General features: G+C 40.0%; 1 protein-coding gene across 8 annotated transcripts in view; it reads right to left on the minus strand.

The window, feature by feature from the left end:
• Positions 1-24,914, minus strand: part of rasal2 (RAS protein activator like 2) — a 166,847-nt gene that overhangs the window by 92,346 nt on the left and 49,587 nt on the right. For all 8 annotated transcript variants that reach the window (XM_079820239.1, XM_079820238.1, XM_079820243.1 and 5 more), the window contains exons 2-3: positions 8,095-8,222; positions 6,319-6,445 (exon numbers count right to left, since the gene is read on the minus strand). In XM_079820239.1, coding sequence (XP_079676365.1) covers positions 6,319-6,445; positions 8,095-8,222 — 255 coding nt within the window. The remainder of the gene's footprint in view (positions 1-6,318; positions 6,446-8,094; positions 8,223-24,914) is intronic.

Consider the following 24,914-nt stretch of genomic DNA (forward strand, 5'->3'; position numbering starts at 1 on the left):
CCCAGCTCTACTCCAGCTCTATCTCCAGCTCTATCTCCAGCTCTACTCCAGCTCTATCTCCAGCTCTACTCCAGCTCTATCTCCAGCTCTACTCCAGCTCTATCCCCAGCTCTACTCCAGCTCTATCTCCAGCTCTATCTCCAGCTCTATCTCCAGCTCTATCCCCAGCTCTACTCCAGCTCTACTCCAGCTCTATCTCCAGCTCTATCCCCAGCTCTACTCCAGCTCTATCTCCAGCTCTATCTCCAGCTCTACTCCAGCTCTATCTCCAGCTCTACTCCAGCTCTATCTCCAGCTCTACTCCAGCTCTACTCCAGCTCTATCTCCAGCTCTACTCCAGCTCTATCTCCAGCTCTATCCCCAGCTCTACTCCAGCTCTATCTCCAGCTCTATCTCCAGCTCTACTCCAGCTCTATCTCCAGCTCTACTCCAGCTCTATCTCCAGCTCTATCTCCAGCTCTACTCCAGCTCTATCTCCAGCTCTACTCCAGCTCTACTCCAGCTCTATCTCCAGCTCTATCTCCAGCTCTACTCCAGCTCTATCTCCAGCTCTACTCCAGCTCTACTCCAGCTTTATCTCCGGCTCTACTCCAGCTCTACTCCAGCTCTATCTCCAGCTCTATCCCCAGCTCTATCTCCAGCTCTACTCCAGCTCTATCTCCAGCTCTACTCCAGCTCTACTCCAGCTCTATCTCCAGCTCTATCTCCAGCTCTATCTCCAGCTCTACTCCAGCTCTACTCCAGCTCTACTCCAGCTTTATCTCCAGCTCTATCTCCAGCTCTACTCCAGCTCTATCTCCAGCTCTACTCCAGCTCTACTCCAGCTCTATCTCCAGCTCTACTCCAGCTCTACTCCAGCTCTACTCCAGCTCTATCTCCAGCTCTACTCCAGCTCTACTCCAGCTCTACTTCAGCTCTACTCCAGCTCTATCTCCAGCTCTACTCCAGCTCTATCTCCAGCTCTACTCCAGCTCTACTCCAGCTCTCCTCCAGCTCTATCCCACTCTATCTCCAGCTCTACTCCAGCTCTATCTCCAGCTCTACTCCAGCTCTATCTCCAGCTCTATCTCCAGCTCTACTCCAGCTCTATGAGCTCTATCTCCAGCTCTATCTCCAGCTCTACTCCAGCTCTACTCCAGCTCTATCTCCAGCTCTATCTCCAGCTCTATCTCCAGCTCTACTCCAGCTCTATCTCCAGCTCTACTCCAGCTCTATCTCCAGCTCTACTCCAGCTCTATCTCCAGCTCTATCTCCAGCTCTACTCCAGCTCTCCTCCAGCTCTATCCCACTCTATCTCCAGCTCTATCTCCAGCTCTATCTCCAGCTCTATCTCCAGCTCTATCTCCAGCTCTACTCCAGCTCTACTCCAGCTCTATCTCCAGCTCTATCTCCAGCTCTATCTCCAGCTCTATCCCACTCTATCTCCAGCTCTACTCCAGCTCTATCCCACTCTATCTCCAGCTCTATCTCCAGCTCTACTCCAGCTCTATCCCCAGCTCTATCCCCAGCTCTACTCCAGCTCTATCTCCAGCTCTATCTCCAGCTCTACTCCAGCTCTACTCCAGCTCTATCTCCAGCTCTATCTCCAGCTCTACTCCAGCTCTACTCCAGCTCTATCTCCAGCTCTATCCCACTCTATCTCCAGCTCTACTCCAGCTCTATCCCACTCTATCTCCAGCTCTATCTCCAGCTCTACTCCAGCTCTATCTCCAGCTCTACTCCAGCTCTACTCCAGCTCTATCTCCAGCTCTATCTCCAGCTCTATCCCACTCTATCTCCAGCTCTATCTCCAGCTCTATCTCCAGCTCTACTCCAGCTCTACTCCAGCTCTATCTCCAGCTCTATCTCCAGCTCTATCTCCAGCTCTATCTCCAGCTCTATCTCCAGCTCTACTCCAGCTCTATCTCCAGCTCTATCTCCAGCTCTACTCCAGCTCTATCTCCAGCTCTACTCCAGCTCTATCTCCAGCTCTACTCCAGCTCTATCTCCAGCTCTACTCCAGCTCTTTTCCAGCTCTATCTCCAGCTCTATCTCCAGCTCTATCCCCAGCTCTATCTCCAGCTCTATCTCCAGCTCTACTCCAGCTCTATTCCAGCTCTATCTCCAGCTCTACTCCAGCTCTATTCCAGCTCTATCTCCAGCTCTATCTCCAGCTCTACTCCAGCTCTATCTCCAGCTCTACTCCAGCTCTATCTCCAGCTCTACTCCAGCTCTATCTCCAGCTCTATCTCCAGCTCTACTCCAGCTCTATCTCCAGCTCTATCTCCAGCTCTATCCCACTCTATCTCCAGCTCTATCTCCAGCTCTATCTCCAGCTCTACTCCAGCTCTACTCCAGCTCTATCTCCAGCTCTATCTCCAGCTCTATCTCCAGCTCTACTCCAGCTCTATCTCCAGCTCTATCTCCAGCTCTACTCCAGCTCTATCTCCAGCTCTACTCCAGCTCTATCTCCAGCTCTACTCCAGCTCTATCTCCAGCTCTACTCCAGCTCTATCTCCAGCTCTACTCCAGCTCTACTCCAGCTCTATCTCCAGCTCTATCTCCAGCTCTACTCCAGCTCTATTCCAGCTCTATCTCCAGCTCTATCTCCAGCTCTATCCCCAGCTCTATCCCCAGCTCTATCTCCAGCTCTATCTCCAGCTCTACTCCAGCTCTATCTCCAGCTCTATCTCCAGCTCTATCTCCAGCTCTACTCCAGCTCTACTCCAGCTCTATCTCCAGCTCTACTCCAGCTCTACTCCAGCTCTATTCCAGCTCTATCTCCAGCTCTATCTCCAGCTCTACTCCAGCTCTATCTCCAGCTCTACTCCAGCTCTATCTCCAGCTCTACTCCAGCTCTATCTCCAGCTCTATCTCCAGCTCTACTCCAGCTCTATCTCCAGCTCTATCTCCAGCTCTATCTCCAGCTCTATCTCCAGCTCTATTCCAGCTCTATCTCCAGCTCTACTCCAGCTCTATTCCAGCTCTACTCCAGCTCTATCTCCAGCTCTATCTCCAGCTCTACTCCAGCTCTATCTCCAGCTCTATCTCCAGCTCTACTCCAGCTCTATTCCAGCTCTATCTCCAGCTCTATCTCCAGCTCTATCTCCAGCTCTATCCCCAGCTCTATCTCCAGCTCTACTCCAGCTCTATCTCCAGCTCTATCTCCAGCTCTACTCCAGCTCTACTCCAGCTCTATCTCCAGCTCTACTCCAGCTCTATCTCCAGCTCTACTCCAGCTCTATTCCAGCTCTATCTCCAGCTCTATCTCCAGCTCTACTCCAGCTCTATTCCAGCTCTATCTCCAGCTCTATCTCCAGCTCTACTCCAGCTCTATCTCCAGCTCTACTCCAGCTCTACTCCAGCTCTATCTCCAGCTCTACTCCAGCTCTATTCCAGCTCTATCTCCAGCTCTATCTCCAGCTCTATCTCCAGCTCTATCCCAGCTCTACTCCAGCTCTATCCCACTCTATCTCCAGCTCTATCCCACTCTATCTCCAGCTCTACTCCAGCTCTATCTCCAGCTCTACTCCAGCTCTACTCCAGCTCCACTCCAGCTCCACTCCAGCTCTATCTCCAGCTCTATCTCCAGCTCTACTCCAGCTCTACTCCAGCTCTATCCCACTCTATCTCCAGCTCTATCTCCAGCTCTATCCCACTCTATCTCCAGCTCTATCTCCAGCTCTACTCCAGCTCTACCCACAACTCCAGTAAACTCCTGTAAACTCCTGTAAACTCCTGTAAACGCCTGTAAACTCCTGTAAACGCCTGTAAACGCCTGTAAACGCCTGTAAACGCCTGTAAACTCCTGTAAACGCCTGTAAACTCCTGTAAACTCCTGTAAACTCCTGTAAACGCCTGTAAACGCCTGTAAACGCCTGTAAACGCCTGTAAACTCCTGTAAACGCCTGTAAACTCCTGTAAACGCCTGTAAACGCCTGTAAACTCCTGTAAACTCCTGTAAACGCCTGTAAACGCCTGTAAACGCCTGTAAACTCCTGTAAACTCCTGTAAACGCCTGTAAACTCCTGTAAACTCCTGTAAACGCCTGTAAACTCCTGTAAACGCCTGTAAACTCCTGTAAACTCCTGTAAACTCCTGTAAACTCCTGTAAACGCCTGTAAACTCCTGTAAACGCCTGTAAACTCCTGTAAACTCCTGTAAACTCCTGTAAACTCCTGTAAACTCCTGTAAACGCCTGTAAACTCCTGTAAACTCCTGTAAACGCCTGTAAACTCCTGTAAATGCCTGTAAACTCCTGTAAACTCCTGTAAACGCCTGTAAACTCCTGTAAACGCCTGTAAACGCCTGTAAACTCCTGTAAACGCCTGTAAACGCCTGTAAACTCCTGTAAACGCCTGTAAACGCCTGTAAACTCCTGTAAACGCCTGTAAACGCCTGTAAACTCCTGTAAACGCCTGTAAACGCCTGTAAACTCCTGTAAACTCCTGTAAACGCCTGTAAACTCCTGTAAACGCCTGTAAACTCCTGTAAACGCCTGTAAACGCCTGTAAACTCCTGTAAACGCCTGTAAACTCCTGTAAACGCCTGTAAACTCCTGTAAACGCCTGTAAACGCCTGTAAACTCCTGTAAACTCCTGTAAACTCCTGTAAACTCCTGTAAACGCCTGTAAACGCCTGTAAACGCCTGTAAACGCCTGTAAACGCCTGTAAACGCCTGTAAACGCCTGTAAACTCCTGTAAACTCCTGTAAACGCCTGTAAACGCCTGTAAACTCCTGTAAACGCCTGTAAACTCCTGTAAACTCCTGTAAACTCCTGTAAACTCCTGTAAACGCCTGTAAACGCCTGTAAACTCCTGTAAACGCCTGTAAACTCCTGTAAACTCCTGTAAACGCCTGTAAACTCCTGTAAACTCCTGTAAACGCCTGTAAACTCCTGTAAACTCCTGTAAACGCCTGTAAACGCCTGTAAACGCCTGTAAACGCCTGTAAACGCCTGTAAACGCCTGTAAACTCCTATAAACTCCTGTAAACTCCTGTAAACGCCTGTAAACTCCTGTAAATGCCTGTAAACTCCTATAAACGCCTGTAAACTCCTGTTGTTTTAACTTTCCAGGACATTTGACATGTTCTCTAATCCTCCATGTGTTTTCCAGGACGAGTGGGAACCCTGAAGTTCTTCAGAATGTTGTGTTTGACTGAAGAAAGTCATTCAGGTTTGGATCAACACGAGTGTGTAAACGGTGATAAACCCGTCTCATCTAGTCACAGTGAGGGCAATGTGTGTGTGTGTGTGTGTGTGTGTGTGTGTGTGTGTGAGAGAAGTATTATGCATTCGAGTCACAGAACTGATCTTTGTTTTTGTGGAATACTCCAGAGTGTTAGCATGCATATCTCCGCCCCCGATCTGATGTTTGTGTTGCTGTGTTCTCCTGATCCTCGTGTTCAGAGAGGAACAGCCCTGGGCTCTCAAACACACCTGACCTCACTTCCTTCACGATTCCCATCATGCTCTTCCAGCTTCACAACATCTTAAAGCTACAGTGCCATTTCATGCATCGGAAATGGATGGAAAAGAAATGGATCCTTCATTTCTGAAACCCTAGACAGAACAAAACCGCTCAAACGTAGCTGGAGCTGCTGCTGTCAGAATCAGCATTTCCCAATGACACTTCTGATGGCGTATGATCACTGCAGCTAAATATGTTTAAAAGACTGCCAAAGAGAAGCTTCTAGCCAATGAAAACATGCAGTCTGAGCATAACCAGAAATAAAATACACTCAGAATAACAATAAAACAGCTGTTTATAGCTGATCATTATCATCATCTTACATCCAATATTTGATATTCAAATTCTAGACTATATTCCTCAGAAAATAAAAGTGAACATTGGCATATATCTGTGGCAATAGCCAACAATACAGTGTATGGGTCAAAATGATCCATTTTTCTTTCATGCCAAAAATCATGAGGATATTAAGATCATGTTCCATGAAGATATTTGGTCAATGTTCATATCATAAATGTATTATTAGTAGTAATATGCATTGCTAAGGACTTCATTTGGACAACTTTAAAGGAGATTTTCTCAATATTTAGATGTTTTTGCACCCTCAGATGTTCAAATATTGTCCTATCCTAACAAACCATACATCAGTGGAGAGATTATTTATTCAGATGAAGATGATCTGTACATCTCCCTTATGACTGGTGATGTGCTCCAGGGTCACAATTATTATTGTTTTAAAATTGAAAATACACTTTGAGCGTTAGATGATGGTAATATAAATGTAGAAATAGGTGAAACTGGGCATGAATAATTGCTTCTATTATCTGATAACCCACTCAAAGTCCTGTAATATATGCAGGATCTTACCCATCATGGCGGATCCCTCTGGTGGAAACTCTGGGAACGGCCCTTCCGAGGGCACACTGACCGTCCTTCTCAGGCTCCGCCCCTTTGATGAGGATGATGTGGGGCTTTCATGGACATCAGACGGCATCTGGGAACAAGTCAGAGGTCAGAGGTCAGTGGGTGCAGGTCACAGGGGTACACATTCTAACAGCAGGGAAGAAAGTCCTTTACTAATTAACTAACCGTTTAAAAGAATCTGTCAATCAAAAACATCTAAATATTGAGAAAATCTCCTTTAAAGTTGTCCAAATGAAGTCTTTAGCAATGCATATTACTACTAATAATACATTTATGATATGAACATTGACCAAATATCTTCATGGAACATGATCTTAATATCCTCATGATTTTTGGCATAAAAGAAAAATTTATAATTTTGACCCATACAATGCCACAGATATACCCGTGAGACGCAGCACTGCTGTTGGGTCATGTGATATATCATATATGTTAATAACTCAAATGTGGTTTGTAATGATAATAATGATAATAATAACAGTAGTAGTACTCATAAAAAAATTTATAATATATATATAAAAGATAGAAAAAGATGTTAACAGAAAAAAAAAAATGATTATCAATGTTATCTATTATTATTATTGATATTACTATTTCCGTCAACACAACTTATCACCATCTTTAGTATCATCATTGTATTATTACTGTTATTATTATTACTGATATTACTATTGCCGCCATCACAAAATATTATTATCATTATTATTATACATGCAATTACTATTTAAATACTTCAATTCAATTCAAATTTTTTTGTATAGCGCTTTTCACGATACATATCGTTTCAAAGCAGCTTCACAAAAAATGCATCTACATTACAATTTAATGGATTTGTACATGTTATGCATTTCAGAAATGCACATATACAAGCAAACAGATAAGCTAACTATCTATTATTAATCAATATAATAGCTACATTAAATTGTAATGTAGATGCATTTTTTGTGAAGCTGCTTTGAAACGATATGTATCGTGAAAAGCGCTATACAAAAAAATTTGAATTGAATTGAAGTATTTAAATAGTAATAGCATGTATAATAATAATGATAATAATATTTTGGGGACACTAAAATTTTTCAACTAAACATCGAAATACATCTAAATAATAAACTAAATTAACCATTTAAACTAAATTACTGATCAAATTATTGATCTAAAGCCCACACTGTCACTGTATGATACTTGAAATTTCTCCAGAATGGCTATACAGCTGAATAAAATTATGCTGCATTATTTTCCTGTTTAACACTGTAAAGCTGCTTTGAAACAATCTGCATTGTTAAAAGCGCTATATAAATAAAGTTGACTTGACTTGACTTGACTATGGCATAGAAATAAGAATACAGTTTGTTAATGAATACTTCCACTAGTACTATTATTATCTGTCATTTCTGCTTATTATTATTACTGCTGTTTTATTGTTGTTTTCGTGTTTTGTTGTTGTGTTCACCGTATATGTTGTAAGTTTTGCACTCCTAAATAAATAAAAATATAAAAAAAATGTGGTTTGTAAAACAAGGTTAATAAATGACATCCGTGAGCGACGCTTTTAACCCTCAAAAGGGGAAACGCACAACAGAGCACAAACATCATCTGTGGTCTTCCGGAAGAGAGGAGAATGGGGGGATGAGAGGAAGAGAGGAGAATGGGGGGATGAGAGGAAGAGAGGAGAATGGGGGGATGAGAGGAAGAGAGGAGAATGGGGGGATGAGCTCTCACCTCTTCCTCTTTATTGAGCAGGATGAGCTGGCTGTCCGTCAGGATGCAGTACTTCCTCTCCCAAACGCAGGGCTCTGTGAATGGAGACTGACCGCAGGAGAAGTGGTGGCTGGCCGGGCCCTTCACATCTGCACAGGGGACAGAACACACAGCTCAGGATCTGCATTCAACCTCCACTCTCTTCAGACTCAAACTACAGCACTGAGCCAGGCTTTTAGTGGGACTATAGAAGGCAGAAATAGACTCAGGCACACACTCTTCATTTAATCACCAGCTCACCTCAAAAATAGACTCAGACAATGATGCTGTTCATCAGAAAATGAGTCACATTAGACTCGTTAAACGCCACTGTGAGACATTTCTGCAGCACCAAACCAACTTCCTGTAAAAATAACACCAGTCTCAAAAACCGTCAGCCATTGTTTGGACAAACAGAGCCATCCGATGGCAACATTCCTGGGCATTATCAGTTCTTTTAGAGACAAATGACATACCATGCACAATCACACCAGAGAACGTGATGGCGTGTGTGTGTGTGTGTGTGTGTGTGTGTGTGTGTGTGTGTGTGTGTCACTAAACTACACTAATGACAGTTCTGCACTAGCCCTCTATGGAAGTCATTTTGAGCTTATATTTCACAAATTTTGAATGTTTAAATGTTCCCAATATAAAACGTTAAAGGTTGAAATATTATTCCATGCTGTAACTGTAAAGCTATACCCCTATGAAGACCCTCATTTTGAAAATTTCCTACTGTAAATACATCACAAATGTATTTTTGGATGGAGTTTGACACTAAATATTCAACTATATCACTGATCCGCTCATTTAAATTATCATAAAGTCATAATTAAGAGATAAAATGTTGAAAATATGATTTTAAAAGTCCTCATTATTAGATAAAAAGTCAGAAATATGACATGCTAAGTCATAATTAAGAGATAAAATGTTGAAAATATGATTTTAAAAGTCCTCATTATTAGATAAAGTCAAAAATGTGATTTTTAAAAGTCCTCATTATAAGATAAATGTGGAAAATATGATTTTAAAAGTCCTCATTATTAGATAAAAAGTCAAAAATATGACATGCTAAGTAATAATTATAAGATAAAATGATGAAAATATGATTTTAAAAGTCCTCATTATTAGATAAAGTCAGAAATATGACATGCTAAGTCATAATTATAAGATAAAATGATGAAAATATGATTTTAAAAGTCCTCATTATTAGATAAAAAGTAAAAAATATGACATGCTAAGTCATAATTATAAGATAAAATGTTGAAAATATGATTTTAAAAGTCCTTATTATTAAATAAAAAGTCAAAAATATGACATGCTAAGTCATAATTATAAGATAACATGTTGAAAATATAATTTCAAAAGTCATAATAGTGAGATAAAAAGTTGAAAATATGTCATGCTAAGTCATTGTGAGATGAACAGATTAAATTATGATTTAAAAATCCAAATTATGATTAAAAGTCCTACTTATGATAGGATAAAAATGATAAAAAAAGCTGAAATTAGATGTTAAAAGTCTAAATTATGACCCAAACACACAATAAGACATTTAAGAGATGAAATCATGCTGTAATTTTTTTTAAATGCGCTTTACATTTTTTGAATCACACTTATAATAATAATATTGACATTATTGTTTTCATTGTGCAATATATATATTTTTGTTTTTACAACAGAAATGAATCAATCAAAAACTGACTTTATCTCAAACACAACTCATGTCCTGTCATCATCAGTGAAGCTGAAGCATCTGTGTGTGTGTGTGTGTGTGTGTGTGTGTGTGTGTGTGTGTGTGTGTGTGTGTGTGTGTGTGTGTGTGTGTGTGTGTGTGTGTGTGTGTGTGTGTGTGTGTGTGTGTGTGTGTGTGTAGAGCTAGAGAGATAAAGGGACTGGACTATTATTAGTAGTAATATGCATTGCTAAGGACTTCATTTGGACAACTTTAAAGGAGATTTTCTCAATATTTAGATGTTTTTGCACCCTCAGATGTTCAAATATTTGTATCTCGACCAAATACCACTGATCAAAGCAGACCTGTTAGACTGGTTTTGAGCTCCAGGGTCAGGTGTGTACAGTGTTCTGCCTGAAGAGGGCAGCGTCACACTGGTTTTCAGTCTCGCTCTTGAGCTCCAGCTGGTTCTGAAGGAGTCTCAGTCGGGGGAAAAGGACACCAGGAAGCTGGTCAGTCTTTGCATCTCTCTCAGACCAACCCTGTAAACATGTGCTTTATTCAGAGCAGCACAGGAACAGTGCATTATGGGAACGGTCACATCTCACAAACCAGAGAACATCTGACAGAAAGCCTAATGGTCCTCCTGGTCTATCAGCTGGTCATTTAGAAGCTTCATCATCAGTTCTGCTGATCGGTTGACCAGAGCGAGACACTCAATGGACACGTCAGGGCTGAAGGTCAGAGGTCAGCCCGCCCTGATGTCACCCTAGATCAGGCCACTGGGCCGTACTTCAGTTTTCCCAGACCTCATGACTAAATGATCAGCACAGATGCAGAAGATGACGCAGTGTGTCTCAGGAGGAAGGGTGTGACCGCTGCATCCCAGCCTAGAGCATGCTGGGAAAACACAGGGCTCTTTCAATGAGGACCAATCAGAACTCAGAGGAACATTTAAGAGGAGAGCGGCCACATGTGCATAGAGCCTTCAGCTCGGATAAAGACATGCACAATAAAACACAATATTATTACTGTAAAAGTAATCTAGTTAAACATAATCAAGGCAAGTTTTTTGCTCAATTAAATGTGTTTTTACAACAATATGGGTCAAAATTATCCATTTTTCTTTCATGCCAAAAATCATGAGGATATTAAGATCATGTTCCATGAAGATATTTGGTCAATGTTCATATCATAAATGTATTATTAGTAGTAATATGCATTGCTAAGGACTTCATTTGGACAACTTTAAAGGAGATTTTCTCAATATTTAGATGTTTTTGCACCCTCAGATGGTCAAATATTGTCCTATCCTAACAAACCATACATCAGTGAGAGATGATTGATTTAAAAAAAGACCCTTATGACTGCTGTTGTGCTCCAGGGTTATCATATGAACACATTTTCAGAGCCTGATTACAAAAACAAAAGTCTGAGCATTAAAAGCATGTTTTTATTATAATCTTATGCAGCCGATATGACAGACACGCGTTGCTCTGAACTGCTTTTTCCTTTTTTAAATGACTCCAATCATATTTCAAGAAATTCAAAACTCACTCAAAGCCATGTCTGAAGTGTCTCAACTAAATTATTTATCGGCTTTAATATATCGGCAAAATGTTCTTACAGCCGATAACGTTAAAAATGAACTGATACCGATATATCGTGCATCCCTAGTAAAGACAAACATTTTTAATTTCAAATAAATGCTTTCCCTTTAGACTTTGTATTAGGGCTGCGCAACATATCAAAATGATCAAAATATCGTTAATGTACATATCGCAAGGGCACGCAATATCTGAATGATTTTAAGAGGCTACTTCAACATTGCGTTTTAGTTTGACGCATACAGCAGAGAATACACTGAGCACACGACTGTGTGACTTGCTTGACGTTAAAAAAAAATATTATTAAACAAAATAACTTGCGAAAAACAACTCCTTGCAGTCTCGCGCTGTCTGACACACACACACACACTGAAACATGCGCACAAGCCGCTCTTTTTTCATGTCGTTACACACTCGAACTGTCAAATACACACACAGTTATGTCAAAATAGCCATCTTGATCAGTGATGCCAGTAATGCGTTATTTAGTAACTCTAATCTGACTGTTTTCCAGTAGCGAGTAATCTAACGCGTTACTATTTCCAAACCAGTAATCAGATTAAAGTAATTTTCTTAATTTTTTCTTCAGGAAATATATTTTTTATTTCAACTTAAAATGTCAGGAGATACATTTTTGAACGTTACTGTTAAAAATGCACTTCCAATAAAGTGAGTGTTGGCCAAAACTAGTAAGTAACTTATAAAGTAATAAAGTAACTTGTAATCTAACTTAGTTACTTTTAAAATCAAGTAATCTGTAAAGTAACTAAGTTACTTTTTAAAGGAGTAATCAGTAATCAGATTACTTTTTTAAAGTAACTGTGGCATCACTGGTCTTGATGAGTAAACACAGTCGGTTATGCTTTAAGTGAACGATATCAGTTGGGGAAAGAAATACATTTTACACACTTAAAGCAATATCCTATCGCATATTGAATATCGCATTATTTAACAATGATATCGCATTTTATATCGCACAGCCCTACTTTTTATTCAAAAATTATGAAAAAATGCATGTTTCCACAAAAAAACTATTTTTTTAAATTATATATATATATTTAAGAATATTCAAATATTAACATTGATCCTAATAAGAAACTTGAGCTCAGATCCTCATCGTGACACGAGACTGGAGTAATGATGAGAAATCACAGGAATAAATGACACTTTAAAAATATATTAAAACAGAAAAGAGTTATTTTAAATGGTAATATTGCACAATACGCCTGTTTTACTGTATTTTTGATCAAATTAAAGCAGCCTTGGTGACAGGAAGAGACTTCTTTTAATGCTCCACTGTGTGATATTTTCCCCCATCTAGTGGTGAACTGGTTTATGACCATCCAGAGAATATTAGTTTCTGTTCCTTTCGTTTTAACTCCTACGGTGGCTGATTTAGTCCAAGATTAACATGGCTTCCAGCTCCACCTCGTCCACATTGGACACGGAGCCATCGAGTGTTAAAACACCAAAGGCAAAGCTTGAATTTACGGGAATGTCCCTCTTTGGCTAATGTACTTTCAAGATGGAGGATCAACATGGCGACCCGCATTCAAACCCTCACCCGTATGTGTTTACAATGGCCAGGGCTCCAGACTAACTTTTTTCACTAGGAGCACAGTGGCCCCCAACTGAAAATTTTAGGGGCACAACCCGAAATTTTAGGGGCGCACACCGTAAATCAACATGCTAACCAAATCTACTAATGTCCACTGTATTACTAATAGGGATCGGTATCGTTAAGGTTTTAATGGTATTATTACTCTTACCGATACTGCTTATCGATCCGGTACTTTAACAGTATTCTTACCGGTTCTTTTTATTATACTTTATTTTTATTTTTTTTATAAAAAAAAAAAACATAATTAAGAACATAATTAACATGGCTTTATAATCTGAAAAATAAAATATCTATAGCAAAAGAAACCGCAAAGTTTGAACAAAAATATAAAACATCTATTTGTAAATGGACCAGTGTGCAGGCATTTGGAAGGTCTGCTAACATTAATATTACAGTAAAGAACAAACCTACAAAGAAATCTAATAAAGTAATGAAATGTAAAATAACACTGCATAGTTTTCACTGTATAAATTGATAGATTAATGCTTATAAAAGCTAAAGTTATTAACTCAAGAGATGCGAATATTTTCTCTTTGCCTCTTGTTTGATTCGAATGAATGGCTCAATCGTCAGCAGGTTTATTAGACGCTGCCCCTTTAAGACCGATCAAATGTAGAACTAATAATATCATATTCTCCTATTTCTCCAAACTATTTACGCCCATTTAAGATATAAACTGTTAAAATAACTACTCTCCAATCCGGTCATTTTGACACCGGCTATTTGTTGTTTATTTGATGGTTTAGACGCGCACACGAAGCCTAAAATATAAAGTGCAAGTCGGTCCATTTCGCAGCACACACACATAAGCCGCCTTGAAGTTGGAAACAGCGTCTCTTGCGCGGATTATTGTGCATTTAATAGCTCTTTATTATCAAACACATCCCGCAGTTTAGCAACAGTAGAGACTGCAGTTTACAACAATCACTGAATCTGACGTTTAGTTTAGGTTTAAGGAGAAATGACAGCGCAAGGCTGTGAAGGGAAGAATGAGCTCGACGGAACACGGCTATAGGAATAGTTTTTACCTCATACCATCTTTTTATAATTCTTGGAAGCCAAAATCGAAAATAAAATTAGATTAATATCACAGCACAACCCTAAAGTTTAAGCAGACTAAACTTTTGTTTAGTTCTCGTCACTCATTAAAGCTGACTGTGGTGTTGTGTTCGCTGTAGCTCCACGTGAGAGAGCTCGCCCGCTTTCTCTCTTCTGCATTGCGAATGGCAAAAATGCATCACGGATAAATGGTTTAATATTATCTCATATAGAAACGGCTGGCAAAGATAGAATTTGCCAGACATAACGTCTATCAATTATAATTAGTAAGTGTATTTTCTTAATTTCTCCAGTACCGACAGCTGGCAAATTTACTGGTCGCACATGTGCGACTGGATGTAAAATTCAGTCGCACACTCTCAAATTTTAGTCGCAAAATGCGACCATTTAGTCGCACTCTGGAGCCCTGATGGCATATTATAAACTTACCAGAATACTTTATTACTGGAAAGAAGTAAATATACATTAATGAGCACATAGATTTTTGAAAGAACTAAGTGTTTTTAGCTAAGAATAAACTAAAAAAGTTACACAGTGTAGCTTTAAGAGCATTAAAAATGATAAATAGCGTATATATGAAAAATGTAGATTAATAGGCTTTAATGACTGTTTGATTGGGACAGAACTTGTTTTAGCTATTAAACACTGAATCAGAGATTAGACTGACATCACACCAGAGAGGAATGACATGAGATGGATTAAATGATGACAGAAACTTCATTTTTGGCTGAATTATCTCTTTAATTACACCGGCCCGCCCTGGGTATGAACAAAAGCGTTTGGGGGAGATCAACGAAACAAACTGTTCTTCTATTTACTGCTCAGCAAACAAGCATGCAACTGAGTAAACAGACGCGCTGTGATGGTGTTTGGATAAGACTGTGGAAAGATGGAGGTGTGGGTGGAGGAGCAGTCCAATCTGAAGCATAGGGACGGGTGAGAGGAAGAGGCTTCTCCAGAGATCAGCCATTAAGAGACGTGTGAAGCTGTTGACAACTCCATCTGATGCAACACAATATCTGCCACAATTATGACACTCAAAATAACCCTCTTCAATAACAACAATATTTGCATTACAAACGTGTCACTTCTGCAGCGCTAGCATACGCGTGTCATTATTAAAGATGCCAGGGCTTCATTCACACCAGCTCTGTGTAAATCCGGCTTCTCTCCGGGGATAAGGCCAGAGAACACTGAGGATGGGGATTTCTCCAGCTTTCAGAGCCCAGAGCTCATTTACATCTCACTGACACAGCCTTGACTGCATATACATTCATTTCACTTCAGCAGATTTATCATTTGAACGCTTTAGAAAACCCAACAAATGTTCTGGGTGAGACGCGAAAAACCTTTTTAAATCAATATATATTTCCATTCATGATTGCGCGAGTGTATCTACATTCACTTCATAAAGGCTGGGGAGGATTTCCATTTCTATACCAACTAAACAATTATACAGAAGTCTCCAAACATTGCAAAAAAAGCCTACGCTTCCTGAGCGTTCATAAACTAAACTCTGATTTTTCCAGGCCTGAGATTGCATATGATCAAAAGCTCTCCTGATATTCCCGTGTTTCTGGGAATGAATGTAAGCTCTATCAATAGTCGCCGCAGAACATCATCAGTTTCTAAAAACAGCTAAAGTTACTGACAGAACTTCTAAGTACATGAATATGAGCATACAAATCATGATTTAATGATATAAGTGTTTATAACCAGGAGTCCAAACTCACTCATTTAAAATAAGAAAAACAAGCGTTAAATTAAATTAAACTAAACCGCTACAAATCAACAGATTTCTTATTGTAATTCGCCCCTTCTAAAACAGTCATTTCAATTAGAAAGCCAAGATATGATAAACTAAAGACTCTTGTGAGATATGAAGGATCAACACTACTCTAGAGATACTCAAGACTAACACCAGACTGTGTGTGTGTGTGTGTGTGTGTGTGTGTGTGTGTTATGACCTTTTAGCCTTTATGTTAAAAAGGTTGAGAACCACTGGTCTAAATCATGCTCATGCTACTTCTCTATACGGATGAACATGAACAGGCAAAATGATCAAAATCATTAGAATAAAATGTGTCATCATTAGAGCTTCGGTTGTATTTGACCAGAAAACGACAACAGAGACTCTAGAGAAGGCAAAACATTCACACTTGCTCCGGAAGGACATCACTGTGATCTGCCACATATATAAAGACCCACGTGTGTGTGTGTGTGTGTGTGTGTGTATGTGTGTGAGAGAGTGTGTGAGAGAGTGTGTGTGTGATGGGTAGGTTTAGGGGTAGTGTGTGTGTGTGTGTGTGTGTGTGTGTGTGTGTGTGTGTGTGTGTGTGTGTGTGTGTGTGTGTGTGTGTGTGTGTGTGTGTGTGTGTGTGTGTGTGTGTGTGAGTGATTGTGTGTGTGTGTCCGAACACAGTCCTTCAGAAACCTGTCCTGTTTCATAAGCTTTGCACTAACTCAGAGTTCCTCTCGTCCATCATCCTCCACTCGTCTCTCAGACCCAAGCGCAGCGTCAGCAATGACACACACACCACAGGATGTTACCCAGCATGCTCTGGGAGGAGGCGGCAGCTCTGAAGTGAGAAAACACACTGAACAAACCCTGAAAGAAGGGTCGCTGAAAATGTCAAGAGACTAGAGGATGAGGCAGCAGATCTTCATCTGAACCAATGCTCTGCCATTGAGCTTCATGAGAAACACTGGCAGTTCTGAGGAAGCACACACACACACACACACACACACATCAGCTGACCAGCCTGAAGAAGGAGGAGAGTTTGGGGTTTACCCAACACCAAATCAGAGTTTCTCAGAGTGTGTCAGCAGCTGGAAGAAGCTCTCGAGACGCGCTTTGAACAATACTTTTAACAACGCACCAAAAAATGACCACAAAAAAAAAAGTGTGAGATGTTGTGCAACAGACAAAGAAAGTGTGTAAATGTGTACGTCTGAAGAGCTGGCGCTGGAGTCAATACACTGAAACACCAACAATAACAGTAATTATTATACTTTATAAACAGCCTAACCTATAAGATTAGGGCGGAGCACCGATGGTGTGAGCACTGTAATGGCTCAGTCTATTCTTCTTCTTCTTCTTCTTCTCTGAAATGAATTGTCTTTTTGAGGGCCTGAACCTGCTGGAGAACTCGAGAAGCTTTGCTCACGCGTCAGAAGTGCAGAACATTACATCTGATGGGGTTCAGAATGAGGCCTGGCAAAATGGCTCAATAGCGCCACCTACAAAATCTAAATAACGCGCTGTTCGACTTACGCTCCACGTACGAGTATGAGATTCGCTACACACATGTAACAGCCCAACACTTACAAAAGAGACCCTAGGGATGCTCATTACGGTTCATTTCCCGACCGACAACCGCCGCTCATTATCCGATTATTAACCGTTAACTGATAAGATTATAATATAGAATTGGCATTAAATAAATATACAATTGAAGAGTGTCTGTGACCTGTTAAATAGACGGGTTTATTCTACTGTGCAAATTTCAGAATACAGAACAGATCAACATCAGAACCTGCACATGATCACATGATCACATGATCACATGATCACATGATCACACACCTGCAGCGTTTCAGAGAAAAACTCAATCAAATATAAATAAAAAGCATAAAATAAATAGGCCTACACTACATATTTTTCACTTAAATAATGAACAAATTAAGATGACAAAACGAAAACACTGAATCCGTTTGAAGCTTTGAAGAACCGGAATAGTTTTTTTCCATCAAACTAGGTTTTTTTCATCATGTAAAAATAGCAGGCCGACCTCAAGCCACAGCTCGACTGGCATGTGTGAGTGCTGCAGGGGTGCGGGAAGTGGGAAGTGGGGAAGTGGGAAGTGGGAAGTGGGGAAGTGGGAAGTGGGGAAGTGGGAAGTGGGGAAGTGGGAAGTGGGAAAGTGGGGAAGTGGGAAGTGGGGGGGCTGCAAAGGATTGCAAATGCAATGCAAATTTTTGTTCATTTTTAAAATTGTATAATTTATTTGTAATAAACATTTTAAGTGGCCCATTAAAAAGTATTATTTATATGTTGAATTATGTTTTTAAAACATACATGAGGTCATATTGTGACTGATGTGGACTTGCGGTGTGTGTGTGGAAAGAGCGGTAATATATATATTTTATTTTTTCTAGCCGCCTCCATGTCATTGTCTGTTATAGGCTATTTGCTTATCATTTATTAAATCCGGGCAATTTGGTTGATAAAACATAGATTAAAATTAAGATACAATTTATACAAAACGAAATTCCCTTTAAAGAAAGGCTTTCAACAAAACAAACCGTATTGAAGTGTTATTGAACTTATTGAAGACCCCCGTCTTCTGACATTATGCATCTTGTGTCCTGTTCACTTTTCAACGTAAATTAAATTAAATTAAAAAATAACATTATAATATTTAAACTGAAACTAATTATGTGTTTTAAAGGCTACAAGTATAGTAGGCTAGAGAAATGTCATGTTGTGGGATTTGAGCGCACAGTTCATGATTTAAGCTCCGCTTCGCTCTCATGCTCTGGTGAGGTCGGCAGGGGTTTTGCGTAAACTTTTATTTCCTGTCGCTGTGCAAGCTCGTTTATTGTATATGAATGTGTAAACCTTTTATTTAAAGGTTTAATGAAGGTCACAGTCCATTGCCAGAAGAATCAACATTGTGAAAAATGTGATGTGCAGTCAGATGCAGTGCCGGTGTGTGTGTGCTGTTTAAACGAGTGTTCTCAGCGATATACGTGTTGTTCTTCCGTGTTTTATAGTAGAGGTCTGCGCAGGACTGGTTTTTAAGTCCCGCTCCCGCTGGGGTTATATTCCGTACCCACCCGTTCCCGCTATAGATACACTCTTTGTTCACCCGCTGTCCACTTAGAATAATTTTCTTCCCGACCCGACCATCCCGCTAAATTTAGATCTCGTTTTCAGAATTTCACATTTAAATTTCCACTGAAAAAATAAAAATGTAGCCTGCACAAAAATTTCATTTATTATTTTATTCGCCTTGTCAAGATACAAAATGTAACATTTTGCTGCCAACACAGTAGGGCGAAAAAATGTCGCAGAGAAAAAATATACAAAAATGTAAGCCTATTTGTTATTTTTATACGTATTGTCAAAATATAAAATTCGTAACATTTTGCCGTCAACACAGGAAAAGTGTCAGAGAAAGAAAAAAATACGTCATTCATTACAAGCTAAATATGGACAATTTAACATCCCTGAGAAGAACGTCGATTTCAACGTCTCTCTCCTACAAAAGAAAACATATAAATTCAACAATAACTAATAATAAATCACTGCTGCGCGCACAGACCCTGCCAATACAATACGCAGAAAGAACTGGTCCATGCGTGCAGCGCGTGCATCACGGTCCTGAGTGCAGGCTGTACAGCGAGAGGTCGATAAGATTAAGATTAAATAACAATCATCACCCAAACCCTAACCTCATCACAAGCATGACCTGAGGCGACATGCAGCGTTTCGGCACAGCGCCACCTACTGGTCCGGAGATACAAAATATTGCTATTTTAATTTTATAACTTCTGAACCGTTTGTTCAAAAATCATAAAAGTGGTCTCGTTAGATTCAGGACGGCATGCCGAGTCGACTGATATCCATTTTACCATATCGGCCATTTTGGCTGTCGGCCATTTTGAATGATGTGCTAAAATGCTGTATTTTATGAACACATGAACGGATTGTTATGAAACTCGGTATGGGTCATCAGATGCCCTGAAAGAGCCTGAGAAGTTTTGAAACAGCGCCACCTAGTGGATTTTTTTTCCACAAATGCTTATAACTTTTGAGGTGAGATTGACTTATTTTAATGTGAGTAACTTTTTTTGTCTCCTTAATTTTTGCCGAGTCCAACAATACCAGACTTGCCAGGTTTCGGCGTATGGTTTGTGCAGCGTCGTAATTTAGCGCTTAAAAAACGTTAGCTGATATCTTCGAAACCGCTAGTCCGATCGAGACGAAACCAGCGTCAGAAGTTCAGAAACATAGGTCGGTAGCTGAACGCTAATGCCCAAATGTCAAAATATTGATAGTAAGGGGCAGTAAAATCCAATCAAAGTCAGGAGTCAGTAATTTTCTACGTGTTGTTTCATATTAATGTCTATAACTCCAAAACGAAATGAGATATTTTCACCAAAGGGCTCACTCCGAGGACAAAATGGTAGGATTGTGCCTCTTGGTGGCGCTATAATAGAACAAAATATGACATTGGCTCTACACAACTCAATGTATTAAAGTGGGGTTTTAACATTTTTGCTTCAAATGTCTGCACTCATTTTTTCAGCTGGTCTGCTGCTTCCTTATTTGCTTCTGTTGCGCTTGGCCCTGGTATTGCTGCTTGCAGCTGTATTTATTATTATTATTATTATTATTATTATTAGAGGGGAAGTAGAAAACGTCAACAACAAAATATATATTAGTGATGGGCAATCGATTCCAAATCACATCCAAAATAAAGGTTGTGTTTACATCATGTGTGTGTACTGTGTATATACTGATGTATGTATTTGCCTGAGAGACGCCCTGAGGCATGAGGGCAGCGAGCCGTGGTTTGCAGGAAGACACCTGTGCTCCACAAAGAGTGTAATGAGACCATGTGGGTGTCCTGGACATGGTCATATACGTGCTCACATGTGTTTGTTTGTGCAGCAGCACAGCTTGAAAACAATTACAGCTGATCCAGGACCTGCCAGTGTGACCCCGGAATGGATCTGGAGCCCACAAATAGCCCTTACCCAGAGGTCAGCAAGGGTTCAGACTGACAGTGTGTGTGTTCCATTAAAGCGCCATGTTTGATACACAATGTTTGTGATGGGATTTATGAGTCGAGCCAGTGTTGCATATGTGGAACACCGCGTTCTTCACATCATGGCCCGCCGTCACGGATCTAACACGGGTGAGGAACATGTGTGTGTCACTGACCCATATGATCACACACACCCTGAGACCGCATGTGTGTGTGTCACTGACCCATATGATCACACACACACCCTGAGACCGCATGTGCCCGCTGAAGGGTAACCCTAACCCCAGCAGCCCGCAGGGAATGCCTTCAGCTGAAGGAGAGCTCATGCCACCTGTCTATGGATGAGGTTTCAGACGCGATCGCTAATCACTGCCAACACAGACACAACTCAGATCTCCTGCTTATAAAACACCACTGAAAACTCTCCTCACCCAAACAAACACAGAACACATACGATTAATGATATATGTGGCTCAACCCCAGTCATAAGGGAGATGTATAGCTCATCTTCATCTGAATAAATAATCTCTCCACTGATGTATGGTTTGTTAGGATAGGACAATATTTGAACATCTGAGGGTGCAAAAACATCTAAATATTGAGAAAATCTCCTTTAAAGTTGTCCAAATGAAGTCCTTAGCAATGCATATTACTACTAATAATACATTTATGATATGAACATTGACCAAATATCTTCATGGAACATGATCTTAATATCCTCATGATTTTTGGCATAAAAGAAAAATGGATAATTTTGACCCATACGATGCCACAGATATACCCGTGAGACGCAGCACTGCTGTTGATGTTATATAGTTCACCTAAAACTTTACACTGTTTGCTTAACCTCATGTGGTTTCAAAACCCATGACTGACTTTCTTCTGAGAAACTGTTTAATTCCCTATAAATTAGATAAATAGGAATGTGTGCTTTTCTATCCGATAAAAGACAAAAAGCACAATAAAACTGACCCATAGGTCCCATCTTCTAGATTATATTATACAGTATATAGTGTGAGAAATAGACAAGACTTTGTCCTTGTTTTATTAAAATCTCACCTTTAAATGCTGCTATTTATGTTTGTATGTATGATTTAGAATAGATAGAATAGATAGTTCACCCAAAGATGAAAATTATTGGAAGAAAGCCATTGACTACCATAGTGGAGGAAATACTGTAATAGTCAATGGGTAGTGAGATCTGCCCGGTTACAAACATTCTTCCAAATATCTTCCTTAGTGTTCAACTTGAGCATGACTTTTCATTTTTAGGTGAACTATCTCTTTAATTCAAGACTAGATCTCTCTTCATCTCCAGTGTCAGACGTTATGTGTGTGTTTGCTGCACACATGGATCCAACACTTGAGCGATTCACAAACTCTTCACGAGCCGATTTGATTGTTGGATCACGAATGTATGTTTTGAGTTTTCTCACGAAAAACCACAGCATGAAGTGTTTCTTCGCATGAAGTGTAAATCTGAGGAAAGCAGAAGTGAACTGAGGCGAGGGAAGCACTTGCTGATGCAGAACTAAAACACGGATGTTGATGCTGTGCAGTCTCTTTACAATTACTCAGCAGAAGAAATCTGTGTTGCACTGTAAGAGTACTCACTGTCAGATATTCTGTACACTTTTTGTGCACTTTTATGATGATATATGCACTTTTATGACGGACAGATGCACTTTTATGATGGATAGATGCACTTTTATGATGGACAGATGCACTTTTATGACGGATAGATGCACTTTTATGACGGATAGATGCACTTTTATGATTAACAGATGCACTTTTATGATGGATAGATGCACTTTTATGACGGATAGATGCACTTTTATGACGGATAGATGCACTTTTATGATTAACAGATGCACTTTTATGATGGATAGATGCACTTTTATGATTAACAGATGCACTTTTATGATGGATAGATGCACTTTTATGATGGACAGATGCACTTTTATGATGGATATATGCACTTTTATGACGGATAGATGCACTTTTATGATGGATAGATGCACTTTTATGACGGATAGATGCACTTTTATGATGAACAGATGCACTTTTATGATGGATAGATGCACTTTTATGATGGACAGATGCACTTTTATGATGGACAGATGCACTTTTATGATGGATAGATGCACTTTTATGATGGACAGATGCACTTTTATGATGGACAGATGCACTTTAATGATGGATAGATGCACTTTTATGATGAACAGATGCACTTTTATGATGGATAGATGCACTTTTATGATGGACAGATGCACTTTTATGATGGACAGATGCACTTTTATGATGGATAGATGCACTTTTATGATGGACAGATGCACTTTTATGATGGACAGATGCACTTTTATGATGGATGGATGCACTTTTATGACGGATAGATGCACTTTTATGATGGATAGATGCACTTTTATGATGGACAGATGCACTTTTATGACGGATAGATGCACTTTTATGATGGATAGATGCACGGACAGATGCACTTTTATGACGGATAGATGCACTTTTATGACGGATAGATGCACTTTTATGACGGATAGATGCACTTTTATGATGAATAGATGCACTTTTATGATGGACAGATGCACTTTTATGAAGAATAGATGCACTTTTATGATGGACAGATGCACTTTTATGATGAATAGATGCACTTTTATGATGGACAGATGCACTTTTGTGACGGATAGATGCACTTTTATGATGGATAGATGCACTTTTATGACGGATAGATGCACTTTTATGATGGATAGATGCACTTTTATGACGGATAGATGCACTTTTATGATGGATAGATGCTCTTTTATGATGGATAGATGCACTTTTATGACGGATAGATGCACTTTTATGATGGATAGATGCTCTTTTATGATGGATAGAAGCACTTTTATGATGAATAGATGCACTTTTATGATGGATAGATGCACTTTTATGATGGATGGATGTACTTTTATGACGGATAGATGTACTTTTATGATGGACAGATGCAATTTTATGATGGACAGATGCACTTTTATGATGGATAGATGCACTTTTATGATGGATAGATGCACTTTTATGATGGAAAGATGCACTTTTATGATGGATAGATGCACTTTTATGATGGATGGATGCACTTTTATGACGGATAAATGCACTTTTATGACGGATAGATGCACTTTTATGATGGACAGATGCACTTTTATGGTGGACAGATGCACTTTTATGATGGACAGATGCACTTTTATGATGGATGGATGCACTTTTATGATGGATAGATGCTCTTTTATGATGGATAGATGCACTTTTATGATGGACAGATGCACTTTTATGGTGGACAGATGCACTTTTATGATGGATAGATGCTCTTTTATGATGGATAGATGCACTTTTATGATGGACAGATGCACTTTTATGACGGATAGATGCACTTTTATGACGGACGGATGCACTTTTATGACGGACAGATGCTCTTTTATGATGGATAGATGCACTTTTATGATGGATAGATGCACTTTTATGATGGATAGATGCACTTTTATGATGGATAGATGCACTTTTATGATGGATAGATGCACTTTTATGATGGATAGATGCACTTTTATGATGGATAGATGCACTTTTATGATGGATAGATGCACTTTTATGATGGATAGATGCACTTTTATGATGGATGGATGCACTTTTATGATGGATAGATGCACTTTTATGATGGATAGATGCACTTTTATGATGGATGGATGCACTTTTATGGACTTTAAAACAGAAACTATCCCTTTAAGGCACCACTCCTTGTGATTTTTGACATGGATTGACAGGATTTGCCTTACACCTTGAGGCCGTGTTCGCTGGAGATGTTAAAGTGACTCTTGCAAAACGCAAATCCATTTCCACGCCTAGACTGATAAACACAAATAAGATTCTGTGAGTGAATGAGTTCAAACTCCAAATGTTGTCCTCTACAGTATTCATTCCCTTTCATCGCATTCATCAATCCCATAGCAATCACAAGCTCAACAGAAAAGCCTTCACCCCGTCTCTCTCCACTCAAACTGCTTGTGTGTAACAGTGCTCTT

This window comes from Gobio gobio (assembly GCF_949357685.1).
Source record: "Gobio gobio genome assembly, chromosome: 6".
In the NCBI taxonomy this organism is placed as follows: Eukaryota; Metazoa; Chordata; class Actinopteri; order Cypriniformes; family Gobionidae; genus Gobio; species Gobio gobio.